A 23,671-nucleotide genomic window follows, 5' to 3' on the forward strand; every position below is an offset into this window, starting at 1 on the left:
AATGTGGTAATGAAGATTGGTGAGTTACAGGTGCAAATTGCCATGTGGCTACCACAGACAGCCAGTTCAAAAAGAGAAGGACTGGGTATTAAATACTTCTGGATACAAGATGACAGGAAAGATAGGAGAATGGGAGGGTGGCAGTGTTGACAAAGGAGACCAGCTATGTTGGACAGAGATGATGTCCCAGAAGGATGAAGGACAGAATCAATCTAGACTAATCAGAAGTATAGCACTTGGGAAGGGTTAACAAGGGATTATACTATGAATGGCAAGATTTTGGGAGGTCAGAAGATCAAACAAATCTTGGACTGCAGGGCAGATAGATCAAGTGATATAAAGACATCTGCAATAGTTGCCTTTATTAAGCAAGGCACAGAATACAAGATCAAGGAAAAAAAATATACTGGTCAGGCCACAACTGAAGTACTACGTGAAGTTCTGGTCACTATATTATAGGAAGGATGTGATTGTACTAGAGGTGCTGCAGAAGAGATTTACCAGAATACTGGAGGGTCTGAGCTATGAGGAAACAGTGAATAGGTTGGAGCTGTTTTCCTTGGAACAGCAAACATTGAGAGGGGACACGATAGAGGTGTACAAGATTATGAAGGGTATATATAGGATGGATAGGAAGGTGCTTTTGCTATTAACAGAGGTGTCAACAACCGAGGGACATAGCTTTCTACCTCTTAGCTTAAATCTAAGAGGAAAACGGAGGAGAAATTTTTAACTCAGTGGTAGGAGTCTGGAACTCACTGCCTGAAAGAGAAGCTCTCATAACATTTAAGCAGTATTTAGATATTCACTTGCATTGCCACATGGGCCAAAAACTGGAAAATGAGATTTGTATAGTCAAATCTTGTGGACTCAATGGGCCAAAGTGCCTCCTTCTGAGCTGTAAATGTCAACTTGGTAATAGCCAAGGAACAAAATGTTCAATTACATTACTCAGTGTAAATTATAGGAAACAAAATAATGGGAAATGTGTAGAGGAAGATGCAAGAATCGAAGCGTCATTAGAATGGGGTGCTTTAATTATCCAAATATAGAATGGAACAGTCGATAATGTCAGACAGCGACAAGAGTCTGTTCAGGTATATTTTCTGCCGTAGTATGTTTCCAGATGAACAAAAAAAGGCCTTCACGTTGAACGAGACTTGGAGGAAGCACTGAGGGTGGCAAAAGAGCAGAATGTACTCTAGGTCAGGGATTTCAAAGTCCACGACCAAAATGGCTCAGCAGCAGCAGCAGCAGCAGCAATACTGATCCAGCTGATTGAGTCCGAAGGGCATATTGCTGCTAGACTGCGTTTGTAGGTGGTGGTGATGGAAACACGAAAAGGGAAAAAAAGCAGAAAAGTAAGTTTGATCTCATAGCATTGTGCCTGCCACAGATGCATCTGTCCACGACTATCAGTAAGAGTTAGGGTTACGTGTGGGGTTATGACCATCGACAGTCCTTCAGGGGAAAATTCCCGATTCCCACTGAAATTATTTCAGATGATGTTGTGTGGCACAGTCACCAATGCAAATGGGACAGACTTCAAACAGATCTAGCAACTCAAGACTGGGCATTCATGAGTTGCTGACAGCCATCAACAGCACAACTGTACTCCAGCACAATCTGCCACCTCACGGCCTGGCATAAAGCCCTTCCAATTGTTAGTTTTAGCCAGGTTCAAAGAGCAGCACCAGGCACCAGAAAAATGAGGTGTCACCTGGTGAAGGTACCCAACAGGACTACTTGCAAGCCAAACCACATAAGCAGAAAATGACAAATTCAGCTAAGCTGTTCCACAACCAATGGATCATATCTCTAAGCTCTGCAGCCCAGTAGCCCAGCCCCATCCAGTCATGAGTGATAGTGCACAGTCAAACAACTCACTGATGGAGGAGGCTGTGCAAATGACCCTAGCCTCAATGATGAAAGAGCCCAGCACATCAATGCAAAAGATAAGGCTGAAGCATCTGTAACAATCTTCAGCCAGAAATGCCAAGTGAATGATCCAATCCAGCCTTCTCCAGACATCCACAGCAATGTTAGACTTCAGCCAACTCAATTCACTCCATGTGATATCAAGAAACGGTTGCAGGCACTAGATACTGCAAAGGCTATGAGACCTGACAACACTTCAGAAACAGGACTGAAGACTCATGCTCCAGTACTTGTCACATCCTTAGCCAAGCTGTTGCAGTACAGTTACAACACCGGTATCTACCCAGAAATGAGGAAAATTGGCCAATATGTCCTCCACACAAATACCCCCATCATCAGTAAAGTAATGGAAGCTGTCATCAACAATGCTATCAAGCAACATCTGCTTAGCAATAATCTGCTGATGCCACCCAGCTTAGTTTTCACCAGGGCCACTCAACTCCTGATCTCACTACAGCTTCGGTTCAAATATGGTCAAAAGGACTTAAATCCTTGACATCAAGACAGCATTTGATAGAGAATGGTGTCAAGGATCCATAGCAGAACTGCAGTCAATGGGAATTTGGGGTAAGCTCTCTGCTGGTTGGAATCATACCTGACCAAAAGGAAGATGGTTGTGGTTGTTGGAGGTCAGTCACCTCAGCTCCAGGACATTTCTGCAGCAGACCCTCAGGATAGTGTTCAAGGCCCAAACATCTTCAGCTGCTTCACCAATGACCTTTCCTTCATCATAAGATTAGAGTGGAATGTTCATAGATGATTGCACAATGTTCAGCATCATTCACAAATTCTCAGATACTGAACCAGTCCATGTCCAAATGCAGGAAGACCTGGACAACATTGAAGCGAGGGCTGACAAGTGGTAAGCAACATTCACACCACAAAAATGCCAGGCAATGACAATCTCCAACAGGAGAGAACCTAACCATCATGCCTTGACATCAATGGCATTACCATCACAGAATTCCCCACTATCAGCATCCTGTGGGTTACCATTAACCAGAAACTGAAGAGAGGGAAGAGACGAGTGCTGCAGCAGGTATCTCACTCGCCAACTTCCCAGAGCCTTTTGACCGTCAACAAGGCACAAGTCAAGAGAGTGTGTGATAGAATATGCTCCACTTTCCCAGATAAGTGCGACTCCAAGAATACTCAAGAAGCTTGACACCATCCAGGACAAAACAGCCCATTTGATTGGTACCACTCCACAAATATCCACTTCCTCCAGAACTGACACTATGTATCAACAGTGTGTGCCATCATAAAGATGCAATGCAGAAATTCGTCAAGGTGCCTTTTAGACAGCACCTCACAAATCCACTAATATCACCATGTAGAAGGACAAAGGCAGCAGGTACATGGCAACATCAAGTTCTACTTCAAGCCACTCATCATCCTGCCCTGGAAATATATCACCATTACTTCTGTATCACTGAGTCAAAATTCTGGAATTCCCTCCTTAACAGCATTGTGAGACTGCATATGTCCAAGATAGCAGCTCACAACTACCTTCTCAACAGTAGTGTGGGACAGGTAATAAATACTGGCTCAGTTAGTAAAGACTGCATCCTATGAGTGAACTTTTAAAAACTATTCCCAACACCATGTTACTATCCCTAATCATCATCATTATCTTTCCAAATACATGTAGATCTCATCCATCAGAATTCCCTCCAATGACTTACACATCACTGACATCAATCTCACAGGTCTATTGCGTTATAAAGCAAAGGTTGACAGCCTCTGATAACCAAAACTGAAATACCCAAAGAGGAACACCTCACCCTATTATCTGTTAAAAGAAGTGTGAAAAGGGATGTAACCTGTCTTTCAGCAACTTCGTGATTTAATCAAATAAATCCCTGATACTCACTTCACAATCAACCAGTAATAATTTATTTAACTAACTCTAACAGTGAGCAAATTAACTAAACTATTAACAAACTGAACAAATCCCTTCTAACTAACTATTCCCAAATAGCGCAAGATTCTAATGGTATGCTGTTCCAATAAGCATTAGTCCCAATTATATAACAAAACAATAGAATTTAGTCACTTCAAATTATAGCCAGGTTACATGTTCCAGAATGTTCTGTGTCTACTCCATCAATTCTTCTGTCAGGAATGCTTTCTCCATTAACTCGTGTCAGAAATCTTAGCTAGAGTTGCCGTGGTACCATTGTGAATAGATGGTGCTTTCTCTAAGAGTGGAGAGCTGTTATCTCTAGCAGATGGCAGTCAGCTCTGCTGATTTTAAACTCCCCCCTTCTTTTATACCCTTGATGACATATCAATTTCTTACAATTGGATTGGTCCTAGGTTGTCGAAACCATCAGATTCAAATTAGATAAGTTTTTTGGTATCTTAGTACCTGGTTCACATTAATTGGGTAAATTCAAAAACCTGTTGTCCTGGTAAAAATGCTCCTTTTCGATATAAATGTTTTAATTCAGGAGCTCTCTGTACTTTCAAACTGTTCACAAACATCTCCAAGGGACCATGCAATGCATTCCCTCCTAGCATTTTACAAACACCAATATTTTACAACACCAGTTCTAACGTTCCACCTCCCAATCCACAAATACTCTTACCCAACTTCGCAACAATAGTTCCCTGGCTTTTCCTTACCACCTTTCTTAAATAATGGCATCACATTAGCCACCCCACAGTCTTCCGGCATCTCACCAATGGCTAGTCAGAACACGAACACTTAAGGGACAGTGGTCAAAGCACAAGGAATCTAGAGTAAAAAATAAACTATAGGAAAGCCAACCTTAATGGGATAAGAATAAATCTGTGTCAGATAAATTATAATCATAGGTTGGCAGGAGGTAGTTCAAACATGAGCAAGGTGTATTATCATGAAGCGAAAGGTAGGGCTAACAAATCCAGAAATTCCTGGATGACAAGAGACATATTAAGATGTTGAAAAGATGCGCTTATGATTGACGTATTATTCATCTGACACTAGAGAACCAGGGTGAACATAAAAAGTTCCAGGGTAAGTGGAAAAGCAAATAAGATAAGCACAGGTAAGAAAATCAATGGTTAAAGGGAAAAAGCCATGATCGAATGTCGGAGCAGACTTGATGGGCCAAATAGCCTAATTTTGCTTTTAAATCTTATGCTGTTATGGAGAATGCATGGAATCAGACAGACAACTAATGTAACAGGAAATCTAAAAGTCTTCAAAGACATATAATAGTAGTGGAAGTGTGGTAACAGGAGTGTAACACATTATGTGCAAAAAGGAGATTTATGCATGGAGACAGGGGCATAACTGTGGTATTTTAAATGGACTGTTTATATTTGGCTTTACCAAAGAGGATGATCCTGCCCTGGTCATGTGAAAGGTAAGTGACTCAGACAATTGAAAGGCTTAAAATTGATGAGGGATAAGTACTATCTCTGACCTAAAGGAGTGATCCTTAATTTTAAAACAATGTCTCCTAGTTCTGGACTCACCCAGAGGAGGAAACATCCTTTCCATTGTATACCATATCAATACTATTCAAGATGTTATGCACTTCAATTAAGTCCCTCATTCTTTTAAATTCCAGTGGAAACAAGCCCTGCATGTCTAAACAATTCATAGGACAATTCATTCATTCCTGGTACCAAAAACACCAAAAAACTGCAGATGCTTAAAGTCTGAAGCAAACATAGAAATTGTTGAATAAAAGTCAGCCGGTCTGGCAGCATCTGTGGAGAGAAAGTAGAGTTAACGTTTCGGGTCCAGTGACCCTTCTTCAGAATGGGTTTGGGACACTGGACCCAAAGTGTTAACTCTGCTTTCTCTCTACACAGATGCTGCCAGACCTGCTGAGTTTTTCCATCAATTTCCATTTTTGTTTCATTCCAGGTATCAATCTGGTGAACCTGCTCTGAACCACTCAACATATTTACTTTCTTCCTTCAATGGAAAAAATCAACACTACACTTAGAATTGAGGAAGATTGCTAGCATTAAATACAGGAGTACGATTCAAGTTAATACCAGTTAATAATACCTATTACTTATGTGGAGAGTTAAGTAACTTTTCATAGAAAATTGAATGATCTTTCTTATTCATCTTAGCTATTTGGTTTCCTCGATACCACTCCTTTTCCCCATGCTTCTCAACTTCTCCAGCTCATGGAGACACGCTTGTTCTCTTTTACCTCAACAAGTTCATGGGTCATGATTTTTCTATCCTCATGACTGATTAGATTACAATATGAAAAGATGAAAAGTTGTGACTTCAAGCAACAAAACAGAAAAAAAACAAAAAAGAGTGACACAAAGCTAAATGGCTGGCCTTAATAAAAGGAATTAATTCTGGCACAATAGAGACATTCCTGAGACAAAGATTGAGACGAGGGCCCCTTGGATGACTAATAATTATAGAGTTAAAATGAGACTCAAAAAGAACGCATACTAAAATCGCAAAAGGTGAAAATATCGAATAAGGTGGTTGAAGAATAAAGTGTCAGAATATTTTAGCATCTAATATAAAAGTGTATCCAAATGCCCTTCAACACAAATAGTGAAAAAGTACTCAAACAGGGTGGTCAATAAGAGATTTTCTTGTTGAGATCATAAAGATCAGACTTGATATGGGGCTTCCATCAAGCAATGTAGCACGAAGAGACAGCACTGACATTAGACAGGGTAAAATAGATCAGGTGGATCTACGTAAAACACTAGCAGACCTCAAAATCAAAAATTCAATCTAAATGAGATACACACTAGGTTAATGCAAAAACTAAGGAGACTCTGGCCATTTTTTTAAAAATTCTATTTCGAAATGGGGATATGCCACAAGAGGGTGAGTAATATTGTGAAAAAGGAGTGAAAACGTAAATGAATGACATAATATCAAGGGAGAGGTTAGGAAAAAAAGCAGGAGTAAAGTTAAATAATTGTTAAGGTCGAGATGACTTGAAATAAGTGTAGAAATCACTGAGGATTTATCTGTTGTGGAGTGCAGAGGCAAAGGCAGTAAAAGAGAAATAATATCTCAGAGAAAATTGGGATAGTGTTTGAAGAAGGAGTAGCAGGAACAAAGATTTTAAGCAGGCGAGGAGGATAGATTGAGGAAAAGTGCTTATGAGAAGGTGGTAGCAAAGAGAGAAGGGACCATGATATAATTCGGTGATAATGGCTATACTGTTATCACCACAATACTTTATGCAGGACAGATAGAAGATGATATCACCTGAAGAGATTTCAGTAAGGGATAACGTTGCAATTTATGAGAACATGGGAATAGGAGTCTACCATTTGGCTCCTAGGCTGTTCTGCCAGTCATTATGAGCAGGGTTTATTTGTATCGAAACTCCAGCTACCTAAATACACTTTTACCATCAAATGCAGTTTTGAAACTTCCAACTAACCTAGTCTCAACAGCTTTTAGGGGGAAAAGCTTCTGATTTTCAGATACCTTTATGTAGCAAAATGCTTCTTTACATCACCCCAAATTTAAGATTATCACCTATGTTCTGTAGTCCCCTCTATGTGCTCCAGCAAATTCTTTCATCAGCTTGAACATCTGAATTACATCACTTTTCAATCTTCTACCATCAAGGGAATGTGTATTTATACCAAAGCCAGATTTCCAAAGCAATTTTCTGCAATAATGCTGTGGATAGTAAGGGTCTAATGTGCTTGTGAATGGATGTTCTGAAGGGATTTGTGGAGACAGAGGCTCATCACAAATGAAGAAAAGAAAACTCTAAGACAAAAAGAATAATGTGATTTCAAAGTAGCAACTTGTCTCCTTCCGTGAACAGGTTCCATACTCTCACTTGGTGCATGATATACACATCGCTGTACTATAACTTTCTGTAGATTCACGATTTATTCATTTGACTTGTGCATTGGCATATCCGCTGATAGAATAGCAACATGTTACATGCTCATTACCTGTTTATCCTGCAGATCCGAGGAGAGCTCATAGCTTTCTGACAATGACCTGGAGCGCTTGATTGCGTCTTCTTCTGCTTGCTTTCGTAGTATGGAGGCGGAATGTTGAAGTTTGGGCCGCCTAGGACGCTGCTGACCAGGTGAGGCAGAGAATGATACCAAAGAGGAACCATCAAATTGATCGGGGCTGGCAGTAGCACTGTGAGTTATTGGGCCCTGGCTGTAGTTTGAAGGGCTGTCAAGAGAGGTGCCAGTCTCACTTCCTGGAGCATCACCCTCCACACTAAAAGGAAGGAAAATAATTCAGATCAGCAACAGACAATTGTTATACCCATTTACAGATCTAAATATTTAACAAAATCAATGACATATACTTAAGTAAACAGATGCATCCAAAGATAATTAATACAAATTCACATTTGCGCCAGTGATCTATTAAATTTGGTTCAAAGTACACATTGTTCACAAGGTCTTGGTATATCCAAAAGCTCCAATAGGATTGAAGTAGTTATTTCAGTTGGATAGTTTATTGCAATCTCTAAATTCAGTGTCAACCAAACTCATTTTCCTATTGCTCAAAGAAAATTTAAAATGAACCACATCCTTGTCTCCACAATGATCAACATTCTTCCTTTATCAACAGTGATCACAAAGTTTAAAAATATACAATACCTTCACATTTGCAGCATTCTTGATTAATATTCTTTGAAAAATATTTTAAAACTTCATATTAGATGATTGTATGTAATCATGGTATCCGATTTTGATAACTGAAACCATCCTGTAAAAGGCAGGAAATGCTGATCTCATCCTGCAAACACATTTCTTCCATTGCTTTTCTGACCTTTGGAGCAATGGCAAAGCATTTATCTTTTATGGTATGCATGAAAGCTTCCAGAATACAATTCAACCAGATATGAGACGCAATTCAGGTTTATGATTAAAAATCGAATGCATCGTGATTCAAATATATCTTAAGTAAATTTATAAAACTAAAAAGCAAGGTGAAAGTGACCAAATGCGAGTCAGGCAAAGCACTCTTCATCAACATTATATTGTTAAAGCATGCAAGCTGAGAACTATTCTAAGGGCGGGGGGGGAAATTGCAGCTGCAGAAATACACTGAAGTTGCTCCCGTTTGTATTTTGCAACTTGTATTTCAACAACTTCAAAAGAAGCAACGTTAAGAACTGCAGTCTTTATGAATCATGATAGATGTACTTCTATACCCTCACTTAACATGACTATCATTTGGAAGGATTCTCCAGCAGAAACTCTAATTACAAACAAAAAAAGCAATGTTTTTACTGACTGAAACAAGTACACAATTCCAAGTTCTTGAAATGTTCATAGCAACAGTTAAGCAATAGTAATTCCTATACTAACCTACACAGAACAGGAAGTAGTTTCTATCAGTAAAGTGGAATTTGAATTTAAAATAATCTCTCATGGCATTGTTCAACTTCGGCTCAGAATCTGGAAGGGAATTTCTGACCGTAACCAATGTTCCATACAGACTACAAAAACAGCTTTTAAAGCACTACTTAACCACACTTACACATTGTGTTTATGCTCATTTGTTCTGCAGCCCTAAACTTATCTACAAAAGTTTCCTTTCAGTCTCAGTTACTTACATGATCACAAAATACATTATTTTCCTATCTGCAAGTATGTTGCACTGTGCATTTGCAATAGGTGCTAAAATGTACTGTAAATATCCTCATAATGACCTCTTACATGCAGCAGTCTAACTCTGCAATGCAAATACTTTAATTCAAAACACAATTTTTGCTTCAACTGCTTGTGTCTCAGGGAAATGTTCTATACAGCTGTAAATCTCTGCTCTGGACATTGTAATTTTACAGGAGGAGTAGATGCAAATGTAAATAGAAAGAAAGTCTACCATTTTATCTTAAATTTGTGAGAAGGACAGAAATAGTACATGTGTGTTGGGGATATTAGGCATGATGATGTGTTCTAGGCAGTGTACGCGAAGGTAACACCCAAAACATTTTAAATGCTATTCAGTGCAACAGCTTATGTTCAAAGTCACATTCTGATAACAATCCTAAATCATTTCATTTGGTACATCACAATGAATAAACCATGGGCTAACTGAGTCATTTAATACAAGAGATCAATTATTCAGTACAGAGCTAACACATTTTTCCTTGCACATCAAGAATTGAGATCAGCTGCTTCATATGGCCTCAAGTTTTTAAAACACAATTTAGGGAAGTGGGGTGGCAGAGGGGGATGGGGTCAGAGTGGAGAGAAGGGACATAAATGTCGAGAACGAGGTGGAAACACTGAACAATAATATTCAGATAAAATTTCACATTTACAGATAATATGAGCCAGAGTTATCAAAAACTTGCCATATAATAGAAGAGTTTCCTTCACTTTAGATTAAACCTGTTGCTCCAAAATAAGGGCCACGATCTAAATCTGATTTTGTTAGGTACAGCATCACACTTTCTGAACAAATCATATCAAACAAGAATCAGTCGAAAAGAAAATAAGGTGCAGAGCTGGATGAACACAGCAGGCCAAGCAGCATCAAAAGAGCAGGAAAGCTGACGTTTCGGGTCAAGACCCTTCTTCAGAAACGGGGGAGAGGAAGGGGATTCTGAAATAAATAGGGAGAGAGGGGGAGGCGGATAGAAGATGGATACAGGAGAAGATAGGTGGAGAGGAGACAGACAGGTCAAAGAGGTGGGGTTGGAGCCAGTAAAGGTGAGCGTAGGTGGGGAGTTAGGGAGGGGATAGGTCAGTCCAGGGAGAACGGACAGGTCAAGGAGGCAGGATGAGGTTAGTGGGTAGGAGATGGGGGTGGGGCTTGAGGTGGGAGGAATGGTTAGGGAGGCAGGGACGAGCTGGGCTGGTTTTGGGATGCGGTCGGGGGAGGGGAAATTTTGAAGCTTGTGAAGTCAACATTGATACCATTGGGCTGCAGGGTTCCCATGCGAAATATGAGATGCTGTTCCTGCAGCCTTCGGGTGGCATCACTGTGGCAATGCAGGAAGCCCAGGATGGACATGTCGTCCAAGGAGTGGGAGGGGGGAGTTGAAATGGTTTGCGACTGGGAGGTGTAGTTGTTTGTTGCGAACCGAGCATAGGTGTTCCGCAAAGCAGTCCCCAAGCCTCCGCTTGGTTTCCCCCATGTAGGGGAGGCCACATCTGGAACAGGGGATACAGTATACCACATCAGCAGATGTGCAGGTGAACATCTGTTTGATGTGGAAGGTCTTCGTAGGGCCTGGGATGGGAGTGAGGGGGGATGTGTAGGGGCAGGTGTAGCACTTCCTGCGGTTGCAGGGAAAAGTGCCAGGGGTAGTGGGAAGTATGGAGAGGACAAGGGTGGACCCTAACTATTTATTCTTGTGTAATAAGAGCTCTTCCTCCAACGCATGCATGGCTATAGCACAGACATTTTGAGACTGGACCAGCAATCTTGAGGCCTAAACCAGTAAATCCAAAGTTCATGTTCACCCTTCATAATCGAAGGCTTTCAATGTCAATACTTTAATAAAGTTTGGGACTAATGCTTTGGCTTCAATAAAAATGATCACGTTTGGCACTCAAATCCAAATAGCTCATTAATGTCCTTCAAGGAAGGAACTCTGTAGGAGAGAGTAATTCCATTCCAACGTAAGTGCTTTTTACCTGCCTTCTGAAATGTTTCCTCCCATCCTCATTTCTGTGGGCCAAGGATGTCCACAGGATCATTCTACACTGACGAGCAAAGTATTGCAGTAGTTTGCCATTTACTTCTACAAGGTGGCTAACCAGGGAAGTGTGTCTCTCTCATATTAGCTGCCATCTGGCATATTGGAAGAGTTTACAGGCTAATAAAAAAAAATCTGTTGTGGCACATTACAAACGTACCTTCCATTACCAACAAGTCCTGGCATCAGGCTAAGGTAGAGATATTATTTTTGAACCATAAGACTCCACTCTGTGAAGCTACAGATGTATTGGAACTTCTTGCAGTACTTCAAGATTGCCCAAAATTACCTGTTCAGGACAACTTTAGACAAGCAATAAATTTCAGCTTTTCCAATAAAGTCCATACCTGAGAAATGAATAAATATAAATGAATCAGCATCTAATCACACATCTGATCACAGGCTACATCGGTGGGTCTAGCACTCAGAATACAGACTTGGCAGGGGAATTTGCCACTGAAAGACCCATATTACCCAGGAAAATTTGTTCTTGGGAATGGAGGAAGTGGCCGCAGGGTAGTGGCTTGGAGGAGGGGGCTGCAGTTGGGGGTGGTGGGTTGAAAGTCACTGCTGCAGCAGTAGTGTGGGGGTGGGCTCATTGCAGATGGTGGAGCCAGCAGTGGGGAGACGAAAATTCCTGGGGCTGCATGGAAGGCCTGAGGAAGATGTGGAAGGCTGCAGTAGATAGGGAGACCTGTTGGGATGATGGATGGCTGGGGTGGAGAGTGAGACAAACCGAGAGCACAAGGGTGGTGTGATATAAATTTGTCCACAGACTAGTTACAACACATGAGGAGCTAATTCAGTCTGTGTTTGACTTCTGACATTTCCCCAACAGCCCTGTAAACTTTTGCCTTTCAGATAATGATCCATTTCCTTTAGCAAACCTCAAGTGAATCTGTCTCCATCAAACTTTCATGCAGTAAGTGGTTAGGGTCCAGAAAATGCTGTGTATGGAAGACTTTCGTGTTGCTATTTCTTCTTTTGTCCAATACCTTAAATGTCTGTCCTTTGGCTTTTAATCTTTTCACCAATGGGAACAGTCCACTTTATTTAAAAAAAAAAGTTTGAATAATCCATGATTTTTGTGATGCCTTTGTTACAAACTCTTCTTATTTATGATTAACTCTCTACCCAACAGCATAGCCTCCAACTGGGAAAGCTGTAAACCACTCCCATGAATATTCCTTCACATTGTTATTTCTTATTTACATCCAAATAGTTTCCACCTCCTGTTGTTCTGAGCCAAGAACTTGCTTCACTACTGTTTTTTGACATTCTTCATCAACATTCACTCCCTTCACAACCGACACAGTTGCAGGAGTGTATACCATTTACAAAGTAGCTCACCAAGGCTCTGTAGGTAGCACTTTCCAAACCTGTAACTTCTACCAGCTCAAAGGGCAAAGGCAACACCTAGAAATTCCCCTCCAAACCACAAATCCCGATTTGGAACAAAATCACCATTCTTTCACTGTCACTTGGTCAAAATCACTGAACACTCTGCAATGGTACTGTGGGTGTACCTATAACCCAAGAACTGCATTCGTTCAAGGTACTTTCACCACCACCTTCTCCAGGGCAGTTAGGAATGGATAACAAATGCTGGCCGAGACAGCAATGCCCACATCCCATGTACGAAAAAAATTGTCTTCATATATTTAGAAAAGCATCTCTAATTTCAACTTTTCATTATTCTTCTCCAATTAAACCTTATCCAACATCGTACCATTGCTGTTAAAGTTCTTCCCACTGTGTCGCTCTGCTCATTTTACTCCAAATCATTACACCTGTTGGTGGATCTTGCCTTTCCAGTGTAGATGTATACATTTCCATGATTTGAATCCTCCTCACAGCATACTTTTATTCAAAAAACTCCGCTCCATGCAACTTCACTATTACAGTGGAATTTCATTCGTTGGAATAAATGCAGATCCTTCAAACAAAACGCAATTTTCAGGAGTTTGTAAACAGGGCTTCAGTTTAGCACTTCAGCAAATATTGTGGATGTAAAGAAACATGAGCCACACAAACGCAGGCATTCGAACCTTCTGTCCAGTGCACTAGGACCTGTCTTTTGGATTGACGTTTATTTGAACATGTTCAGTCAGAATAATTTCTCCTCAACACTTCAAATTAAAAAATAAATGGCACAGTTACATAGTATTACAGGCTCAAAGAATTATCCTATTGAGTTCCACAATTAGCAGTGCTTGGAATTAATGTCCCCAAGCAATGTCAGAATGACTGGAATGAATAATCAAGAAACCAAACTATCATTGCTAATATGTTCTGTTCCTAAGTTAATATATTTTCTATTACATTTGTTTCTTTTTCTCAATTTCATCCTTCACTTGCTTGCAGGTATCAGCACCTGCTGAACATTGCTTCAACATTTAACCGTCCCCTCATATTTTACCTAAACATTGGCAATATTCAGTGAATAATTATCTCATCAAAGTCAATATTATTCATGTCATATCCACATTTACTAGAAGTTGGCACTGAAAGCCAAATGAAATTGGGTCATGGGAAAAAGGCAGGAAAAAAAACTTACAGTCAGTTGAAGCAGACAGTTCCTGTCATTGCAGAGATTAACTAAGTTAGTATAGAACACAGATTCCTTCCAGTCTACATTACTCACTTTTAACACCCAGATAATGTATTAACCCATTCATATGTTACAGAATATTTTTAATGGATAAACCAACAACTTTGTTATATAATGCCTTTAGTAAAGCATTCTAGTGTGTTATGGTGACAATGCTGAACACAAAACAAGCCGAGATAGTTCGTTTACATGCAATGAAACTGCACTATTTCTTTTTTTCTCACCCAACGATGGTATTCATCATCCAAATTCCATGTTATTTCGTCTGAGTGAGATTAGGGTCATGCTTTCAAATCTGATCAATCAATCAGTATACGCATCTTGCGGTGTAAGGGATATGCTTTAGCTGTCATTCTACATTGGAATAGATATTTTGGATTTGCTAGATTTACATAGTCCGAAAACAAACAAGATCATTAGAAAATCCAGAAATGGCAAAATGCTTTTGACAATCAGTTCCCGAGGAACAAAGCATGGTTAGACTGTCAAATGTCAAAAATAGGACCTATGATTAAATCATTTGCATGCTATGCTGTAAAGATAATTGGCAAAAGTGAAAAATATAAATATGTTGACATTAAACAGGAAGTACTGTACAAAGTTCTTTAGTTCCTAGTGTCATGCATTACAATCAGAACAAGAGTAACAGAGCACATTCCTAAGCAATAGGAGCAAATACTCCAATTTCTAAAAATAATAAAACCCAATCTCACCTGAACCTGTGGTTTTGCCTGAACATGGTGCAGATTAACTCTCCATTATAACTAGTATAACCAAGTCAAATGATACTACTCTTGATAATCCATAAAGCTCAGATGATTCAGTGCCTGAGATTGTGCCAAAACTGAAAGCTTTTCGAATGCATTCTGAAATTTAAAATGCAAACCTGCCTCAGATCCTATTAAAGACGAGTGCAAGAGTGCACTCACTTAAGCAGCTGTGAAGGAATTGATCTTTCCCACAGCTGAGACAAGTGAATACAATACAGTAATTGTTCTAATGTCATTTCTTGCTGCTTCTTTCTTTGTAAGCCCGAGTCTTCAGCTGTTCAGAGCCACCAACCAGAAAGGAGTGTGACATAGGATGACATAGCCTGCAGATAAAATCCAGGTTTTTTTTTAAATGTTTATGCTTCACAGGAACTCAAGCACAAGCTGCAATTTCACTGCTGTTTCCCTTATCATGAGTTTCGTTATCTGCTTGATTCATTTTACCTTCCGAACAGATAATAATAGCACGAAAAGGGAAGCCTCTGCAATAATAGCATTTTACTCAGAGTGAATGCAGCCAAATGCTTAAATAGTTTGAATAAGCAAGGAATTTCAAAAGCATTTCTGATGAGATAATATTGATACCGCAACGTCAACACTATCATCATTGAATTAGGATCGTCTATGCATGCACACATCAAATTGAGCTCATTTGATTGCCCACACACATACACACACAATTTAACAGTCCAGTTTTTCTCTCAAGTGTTAACTGAATATGTATCACTTGAGCTCTATTAAGCAGTAGAGCACTGACAGTGTGCTAATTATTGTATTTCTGCCATTCAAAGATTTATAATACACATGTTGCAATAATCTACATCATGACATTTACATAAAGTGTACATTATCATTGAACCTTTGTTAACAGTCACAAATCTGGAAGTAGGCTCTTTGCATTACAGCACGAGTAGCCATATTTTTCTTCTGCAAAGATAAATGTACACATGATTAGGAGGATCATCCTGCTTGGCCATTCAGTTAGAAATAATCAAAAGTGAAATTCAAACCCAAAAGGAAAATCACGTGGCGGAAACACAGGGGAAAACCTGGAAATGAACTGCAGGCCTCAGTACAGCACTTTTCCTGAAGTAACTCATTGAAATATCTAATTGTATTTCTCTGCATACATGGAATTCAGCATCATGGATGAAAATTCTATTCAGCAAGCAAAATTCAAATTTATAGCAGTGAAAAGAAAACAAAAACAGCAGTACTAATGCTGCTTAAAAATTGGCCTGAAGCAAACACTTATATAGCTGTACAGAAAGTCAAATTCAGGGACTTTACAAAATCAAATTACACTGGAACACAGCAGACCACAAGGAGCAAAACTAATCACATCTGATGAAGCAAATAACCTTGTCCAATATCAAGGAGTAAGATGCAACCACTATATAACTGCTGTCTCCACAGATTACCAGCTTTTATAGCAGTCTCATTGCTGAACTGATGAAAGTAGACCATTAAACAGTGAACACTAGAGTGTGACCTCTTAAACAGCAAATCATTCAGGTTCTTCCAGCCCAGAAAATAATTTTAGAACCCTAATTTGATAAGCATTTCACCATATCTTAACATAATCATGCTTTTCTGAATGAATCAGAAGTACTTATTATTGAATTTATAGGATGTCTTTGACTGATTATGTACACGAGAGCGCCTACGTAAAATCTGCAAATCAAATATACCACAAATCAGAAAAATGCTTTAACAAAGAAATCCCCTAGGTGCTCTAAATGTAATTTATGCATATTTAGCATTGATTGAAAACATCTTTAGAAGCCACCAATTCATCTTGTGGAGCTTTACCAAGCTAAATACAAATTCTCAATATAATTTGATATGAGCGTATATAATTTTTCTGTGCGAAATATCAATACAGAAATAATGCACAGAAAAATCTTAAGTATGCATGATTAGTGCTTCATTGTGAGCTCTGTACCATTTCATATCACCTCTTGTAGATAATAATGTGGGTTGTGGATATTGCTAAATATACTTCAAGTACAGACTGACAAGTTGAAAACTATCCATTGCACAAAATGTTCCAACAGTGCTTTCCCCACCTACTTCCATAATCACAGACAGCAAAATATTACAAAGCTAACAATGTTTTTAGATTCAACAGTGTTTCAGTTGCCATTTCTATCTAAGCGACCAATAATCAAGCAATGTCTAACTTGAACATGGCTGCAAAACGTGTATGAGCACATGTATTTTTAAAATTGAAATCGCGTGCACTTTTTAAAACAATAAAACATTGCTGACAATTTTTTTTTCAGAAAAAGTACAGCTTTTTAATGAATGAAACTTTTCCTAATCATTTCAATTCTAAGTAGCACTTTTTGTTTACTACCGTGAAGTAACAGGCAGTAACATGCTTACCTACAATCCAATTCAAGCTCCAGGAAAGACTGCGTTCTCTCAGATGTACAATTTAAACACCACATGGTTATAGCAGCAAGTAGAAGAGGGTGTCCAATGGTGTTAACAAAACTCCAGTTCGGCTAAACATTGTAAAACACAATGATGATGCAACATGTACATATAGAAAAATTACATGAATGCTCCAACAGAACCTAGGAGATTTGAGCAGCTCAGGATACAATCTCCTTTCAGCATCAGGATAAAATAAAATTGAACAGTACATGGAGAAGGAAATGATTGGCCTGCTTGGGAGTGGTTGATTGATCAAGTCAATCAACCTGATTTGTTAAAAGCTTTTCCCAGGGAGGTATTTGCCACGAGAAGGCAATGCTGTAATCATGTTTGATGCAGATTGTCAGTACAAACAGCAATACAACTGGGAGTTGGTCCATGTGATGTTGTGTAGGCAGCTCTATTAATAGATGTTTTCAGACTGATAAATGTTAAAACCTGTCTTTACCAATTTATTGATACTGATCAGCTCTGCAACTGAAGTTGTCTGCAGCTGAGAGAGATTCATCTACATATTGGTAAGACTTGTTAACTCTTTCAGGAATGTACAAACTGAACTTGCAGTCACATTTCTGAAGATAGAGATTACTTAATCTCATATTAATACTCCAACCTAACAATAAATTTAAGGGAAATCATGTAAATAATGAAAAAATGTATGAATGGATCTTTAAATGGTCAAGGTCTTCATGACAAAATGTATCCAAATAGAAGTCTCTATACCATGACACGCTTTCAATTAAGTGATGAAGAATTTAGAACCAAATTCACTTTTTGACAGTTTATTAGATTGTGCATGTAATTGGTTAGATATTTTTCAGGCATAATTCTCTGAATGGTCTTTTTGTGTTCCAACATACTGATTTGATGAAGCTGGTGCACTTTTTAAACCAAACTTTGAAAACAAGAACACCTCAGTATTACTTTGGAATCTAGAGGAATTGGAGTACAGTTCAAACATTAATCTCTTGGAGTACAGTGGTATTATCCCTACTTCTGGATGAGGAGGCCCAAATTCATGTCCCATCTGCTCCAGAGGTGTCATAATATGTCTGAATAGGTTATTTAAAATTATCTATAATTCAAGCATTTCTAAACTACAACATACAACTCCATATTCTTTTTAAGAGCAACCAAATGATAAAGGAAATAAGGCAGTCACTCACTGTAAACCTGTTATAATCTTGTTTTTTGGTCACCCGGCTCTCTGAATCATCCAACAGCCCATTATGTTTATGTCTCCATGATAATGAGGAAGCTTACATCTGTAGAGTTCCTGCTTGTTCTAATGCTTTCCATTTGGAGTGCACATACTCTACTATAGAAATACTATTTAAATAAAGTGTTATAGATGAGGGATTTCTTTTTATATACAAGGGGACTATTAAAATTACACATTTTACCAATATAGCTTCTGGAAAACTTCCCACTGTCCATTCAGCAAGTATTACTCCATCAATTATTAGTGTTTAACATTACACAAGATCAATTTAGAAGAATCCTGGGATCCCTGGAATCCCGTCACCATTTAAGGAATCCAATTTACCAACTCAGCCTTATTCCTAAAAATTCTTCACCAACTTGAATCCAATTCAACCCATCAACCTCCTCTCCAAGTAATTAGGTGGCCACAGTCAACTGAAGAATATAGGTTGAGCCCTCAAATCTAGACAATGGGTTCTAGGAGCCTCATACCAATTGCACGACTTGGGGACAAGTCTAAATTTGTTATAGAAAGTTCAGAATTATAACTAATCTAGTTAAGATAGTTAAAAGTTAGCTAATACTGTAACTTACTGTTTCTGCTGAGGTTTAGAGACATAAAAGACCTGAAAAGAGGCAGACGAAGAGAATGGTGGATGTTTCTAGTCACTATACTACTAAAGTAATATTTAAGAGTCAGGAATAAATACAAAATTTATTTACAAAGTTGACACCAAAAACTATCAGAATAGCAAGCAGGACTGGAGCTCTTTTCTATAGAAAAGAGAACACAAAAGCCTAGCCATTGACACCTACATCCCACTTACAAATTTAAAAAAAAATGACTTAATCATTATACTCAAAATTAAATCAGAGATAGTAAGAACTGCAGATGCTGGAGAATCCAAGATAGCAAAGTGTAGAGCTGGATGAACACAGCAGGCCAAGCAGCAGAGGAGCAGGAAGGCTGACGTTTCAGGCCTAGACCCTTCTTCAGAAATGGGGGAGGGGAAGGGGGTTCTGAAATAAATAGGGAGAGAGGGGGAGGCGGATAGAAGATGGATAGAGGAGAAGATAGGTGGAGAGGAGACAGACAGGTCAAAGAGGCGGGGATGGAACCAGTAAAGATGAGTGTAGGTGGGGAGGTAGGGAGGAGATAGGTCAGTCCAGGGAGGACGGACAGGTCAAGGGGGCGGGATGAGGTTAGTAGGTAGAACATAGAACATAGAACATTACAGCGCAGTACAGGCCCTTCGGCCCTCGATGTACCATTGGGCTGCAGGGTTCCCAAGCGGAATATGAGTTGCTATTCCTGCAACCTTCGGGTGGCATCGTTGTGGCACTGCAGGAGACCCAGGATGGACATGTCATCTGAGGAATGGGAGGGGGAGTTGAAATGGTTCACGACTGGGAGGTGCAGTTGTTTAGTGCGAACCAAGCTCCGACCCCACCACCAAAGACATTTTTCCCTCCCCACCCTTATCTGCTTTCCGGAGAGACCACTCTCTGTGACTCCCTTGTCTGCTCCACACTCCCCTCCAGCCCCACCACACCCGGCACTTTTCCCTGCAACCGCAGGAAGTGCTACACCTGCCCCTACACCTCCCCCCTCACCCCCATCCCAGGCCCAGGCCCCAAGACGACTTTCCACATCAAGATGTTCACCTGCACATCTGCTAATGTGGTATACTGCATCCGCTGTACCCGTTGTGGCCTCCTCTACATGGGGGAAACCAAGCGGAGGCTCGGGGACCGCTTTGCAGAACACCTACGCTCGGTTCGCACTAAACAACTGCACCTCCCAGTCGCGAACCATTTCAGCTCCCCCTCCCATTCCTCAGACGATATGTCCATCCTGGGCCTCCTGCAGTGCCACAACGATGCTACCCGAAGGTTGCAGGAACAGCAACGCATATTCCGCTTGGGAACCCTGCAGCCCAATGGTATCAATGTGGACTTCACAAGCTTCAAAATTTCCCCTCCCCCTACTGCATCCCAAAACCAGCCAGCTCGTCCCCACCTCCCTAACCTGTCCTTCCTCCCACCTATCCCCTCCCCCATCTCCTACCTACTAACCTCATCCCGCTCCCTTGACCTGTCCGTCCACCCTGGATTGACCTATCTCCTCCCTACCTCCCCAGCTACACTCACTTTTACTGGCTCCATCCCCGCCTCTTTGACCTGTCTGTCTCCTCTCCACCTATCTTCTCCTCTATCCATCTTCTATCCGCCTCCCCCCTCTCCCTATTTATTTCAGAACCCCCTTCCCCTCCCCCATTTCTGAAGAAGGGTCTAGGCCCGAAACGTCAGCCTTCCTGCTCCTCCGATGCTGCTTGGCCTGCTTTGTTCATCCAGCTCTATACCTTGCTACTCAAAATTCTAGCTAGGTTTTAATAGGACAGATGCAGAGATAAGGTTTCTGCTTGTTTGGAGGAGGTGTTTCCAAAAATAGAGGCCATAACAATGAGATTGCACAAATAAACAATTCAGGAAAATCTACATCAATTGATGAGGAGAATGTGGATCTTTCTACTATGATAAACAGCACAGCATTTAAGGGGAAGCTAGAAAAAAGCATGAGGGTAAAGGATTAGAAGTGTAAGGTAAAGAAAGCTTCATGTAAGTTGTTGCTCGGGGTACTGAAGAATCAGCTCATACATCTGGTAAATGATTATTTTTGACAAGCTAATTTTCTGGTCAAGTGCTCTGCAACAACAATCCAAGTCTCTTAAAAATAAAAAAAGTGCATCTGCAAAGGTATGAAATTCTTGAAAAAAATTACACAGTGCCAAGAGTCAAAAAACAATGCAACTTCTCATAATTCCGTCATGCATAGCTATAGTGATGGCACCAAAACAAACAAACAAACCAAAGAACTGCAGATACTGGAAATCAGCAACCAAAACAGTAATTGCTGGAAAAACTCAGCAGGTCTGGCAGCATGTGTGTGGAGAGAAAGCAGAGTTAACGTTTCGGGTCCAGTGAGTCCTCTTCAGAGCTGAACGCGAATACTGGAGTTTAGACAAATGAGAGTTGATCTTGGTGATCCCAGTGAAACATACTGGATTCTTAAGGGGCTTAAACAGGATAAATACTGAGAGGATGTTTCCCTTCATGGGGGAGCCTAGGTCCAGAGGGGACAGTCTCAGAATAAAAGGGCACCTATTTAAGACTGAGATGAGGAGAAATGTCTTCTCAGAGGGTTAAGTGTCTTTAGAATTTCTTGCCACTGTTAGCTGTGGGGAGAAGCCCTTGTGTGTATTTAAAACTGAGATAGATAGATTCATGATCAGTAGGGGAATCAGGGGTTATGGGGAAAGGGTAGGAAAAGGATGTGAGGAATACTGGATCAGCCATGATCCAATTGAATGGCACAGCAGATTCAAGTTGCTGAACAGCCTGTTCCTGCATCTATTTCTTATGGCAGTCGCACAAAGTACTGAAGGTAAATGGTTGTGGTTGCTGGAGGTCAAACATGTCAGCTCCAGGACACAGCCACAAGAGTTTCTCAGCAGAGTGTTCTTGGTCTGACCATGTTCAGCTGCTTCATCAATGACCTTCCATCATCATCAGTAGGGTTGTTTACTGATGGTTGTACAAGTTTCAGCACCAATCATAACTCCTCACATATTGAAGCAATCTATGTTGAAATGCAACAACCTGACCAACATCCAGGCTTAGACTGATAGGTGGCAAGTAAAACCGGTCTTTCACACAGGCAATGACCATCTCCAACAAGAGAGAATCTATCCATCCTTGACATTCAATGGCATTACCATTGCTGGATCATCAATATCCTGGATGTAATCATTGACCAGAAAACAAACTGAACTAGCATATAGTTTCAGCTTCCTGACATGGAATTCAAGATACTAAAGTCAAAATGCTTCTTTCAGCCTGAAAGTAAAATCAGCAAAAAGGTTTCTTACAGACAAAACAAACATCGAGAGTCAATATATAACTTTGCGGCCCTCCTGTTTGAGGAAAAAGAAATGATTTTAAGCAATAAAAAGTAATCTGCTAATCTAAAGCAGCTCACCAGTGAGCAGTGGTCAGTTGATTCTACTATTTTGTCTCCATCAATTTAGGTTCCAGATCTAGTGTGACATAATTCCTCCTTATTTGGTGCAAACTCTTTAGACTGAAACCTGCTACTATAGGCCTTCATATCTTAAAGGCACAGACACACACATTGTGAAGCTTTAAAGAGGCCATAACAATGAAAACTAAAATAGAAGCAAAAGAAGAAAGAATGAACGGGTCAGAACAGTGAACCAAGACAAGAAAGGAACAAACAAGGCTTGCATTCTACTTCAAAAAAAACCCCCTAAAACCATATAACTTCAACCAAATACAAAGGGAGGTATTTGACTATGAATTGAGAAGTGACATCTTCATCAAACTACAGCTACTTAAGCAACATGAAGTTTTACATCACAGGTCTTGAGAAAATCTCGAAATATTACTTGCCATCAGCAAGGAAAGACTTCACCAAATAAACACATCCGGTCCTTGTCTGGATTGTCATTGATCTGAAAAGACCTGGAGTGTACTTTAGGACCAGCTCAAGATACAAATCAATTTCTGGGTTGACAGACACCAACATGTTGTTTAGACAGAAACCCCAAGAGTCTACTGACAACTTAATCACTAGATGCCACAGCAAGTGACATGAGTGTCATTTATTTTTATGAAGAACTCAGAAGCTAATCAGCTCTACTCTGATCAAAACTCTCCTAAAAATATCTTCTCAGCAAGGAAAATGGGTCATGCCATTGATGCCTTGTTGCATTTGGACACTAGCATGAAGTCAATGTGGCAGACTTACATCAATTACTTGCTTTGGGCGCAGACCGCACTATGGTCAAAGTGCGCCAAACCAGCAAGATCTGTTATAGGTGCAGTTTTTTCACATTCACCAGAAGTTTTTCTTCTTTTTCATTCATTTGGGGATGAAGGCATCGCTGGCCAGACAGCATTTATTGCCCATCTCTAATTGCCCAGAGGGCAGTTGAGAATCAACCACATTGCTGTGGGTCTGGAGTCACATGTAGGCCAGACCAGGCAAGGATGGC

General features: G+C 40.1%; 1 protein-coding gene across 8 annotated transcripts in view; it reads right to left on the reverse strand.

Annotated features, from left to right (window-relative positions):
• The window catches only part of LOC109928116 (IQ motif and SEC7 domain-containing protein 1-like), a 440,048-nt gene that overhangs the window by 64,773 nt on the left and 351,604 nt on the right, over positions 1-23,671 (reverse strand). For 6 of the 8 annotated variants that reach the window (XM_048606299.1, XM_020528121.2, XM_048606292.1 and 3 more), the window contains one exon: positions 7,843-8,125. In XM_048606299.1, the coding sequence (XP_048462256.1) occupies positions 7,843-8,125 (283 nt within the window). Of the gene's footprint in view, positions 1-7,842; positions 8,126-11,730; positions 11,752-17,339; positions 17,424-23,671 lie in introns of those variants that run through there. The other 2 variants (XM_048606294.1, XM_048606297.1) reach the window with 2 other exon arrangements.

This window comes from Rhincodon typus, chromosome 16 (assembly GCF_021869965.1).
Source record: "Rhincodon typus isolate 14 chromosome 16, sRhiTyp1.1, whole genome shotgun sequence".
Lineage (NCBI taxonomy): Eukaryota > Metazoa > Chordata > Chondrichthyes > Orectolobiformes > Rhincodontidae > Rhincodon > Rhincodon typus.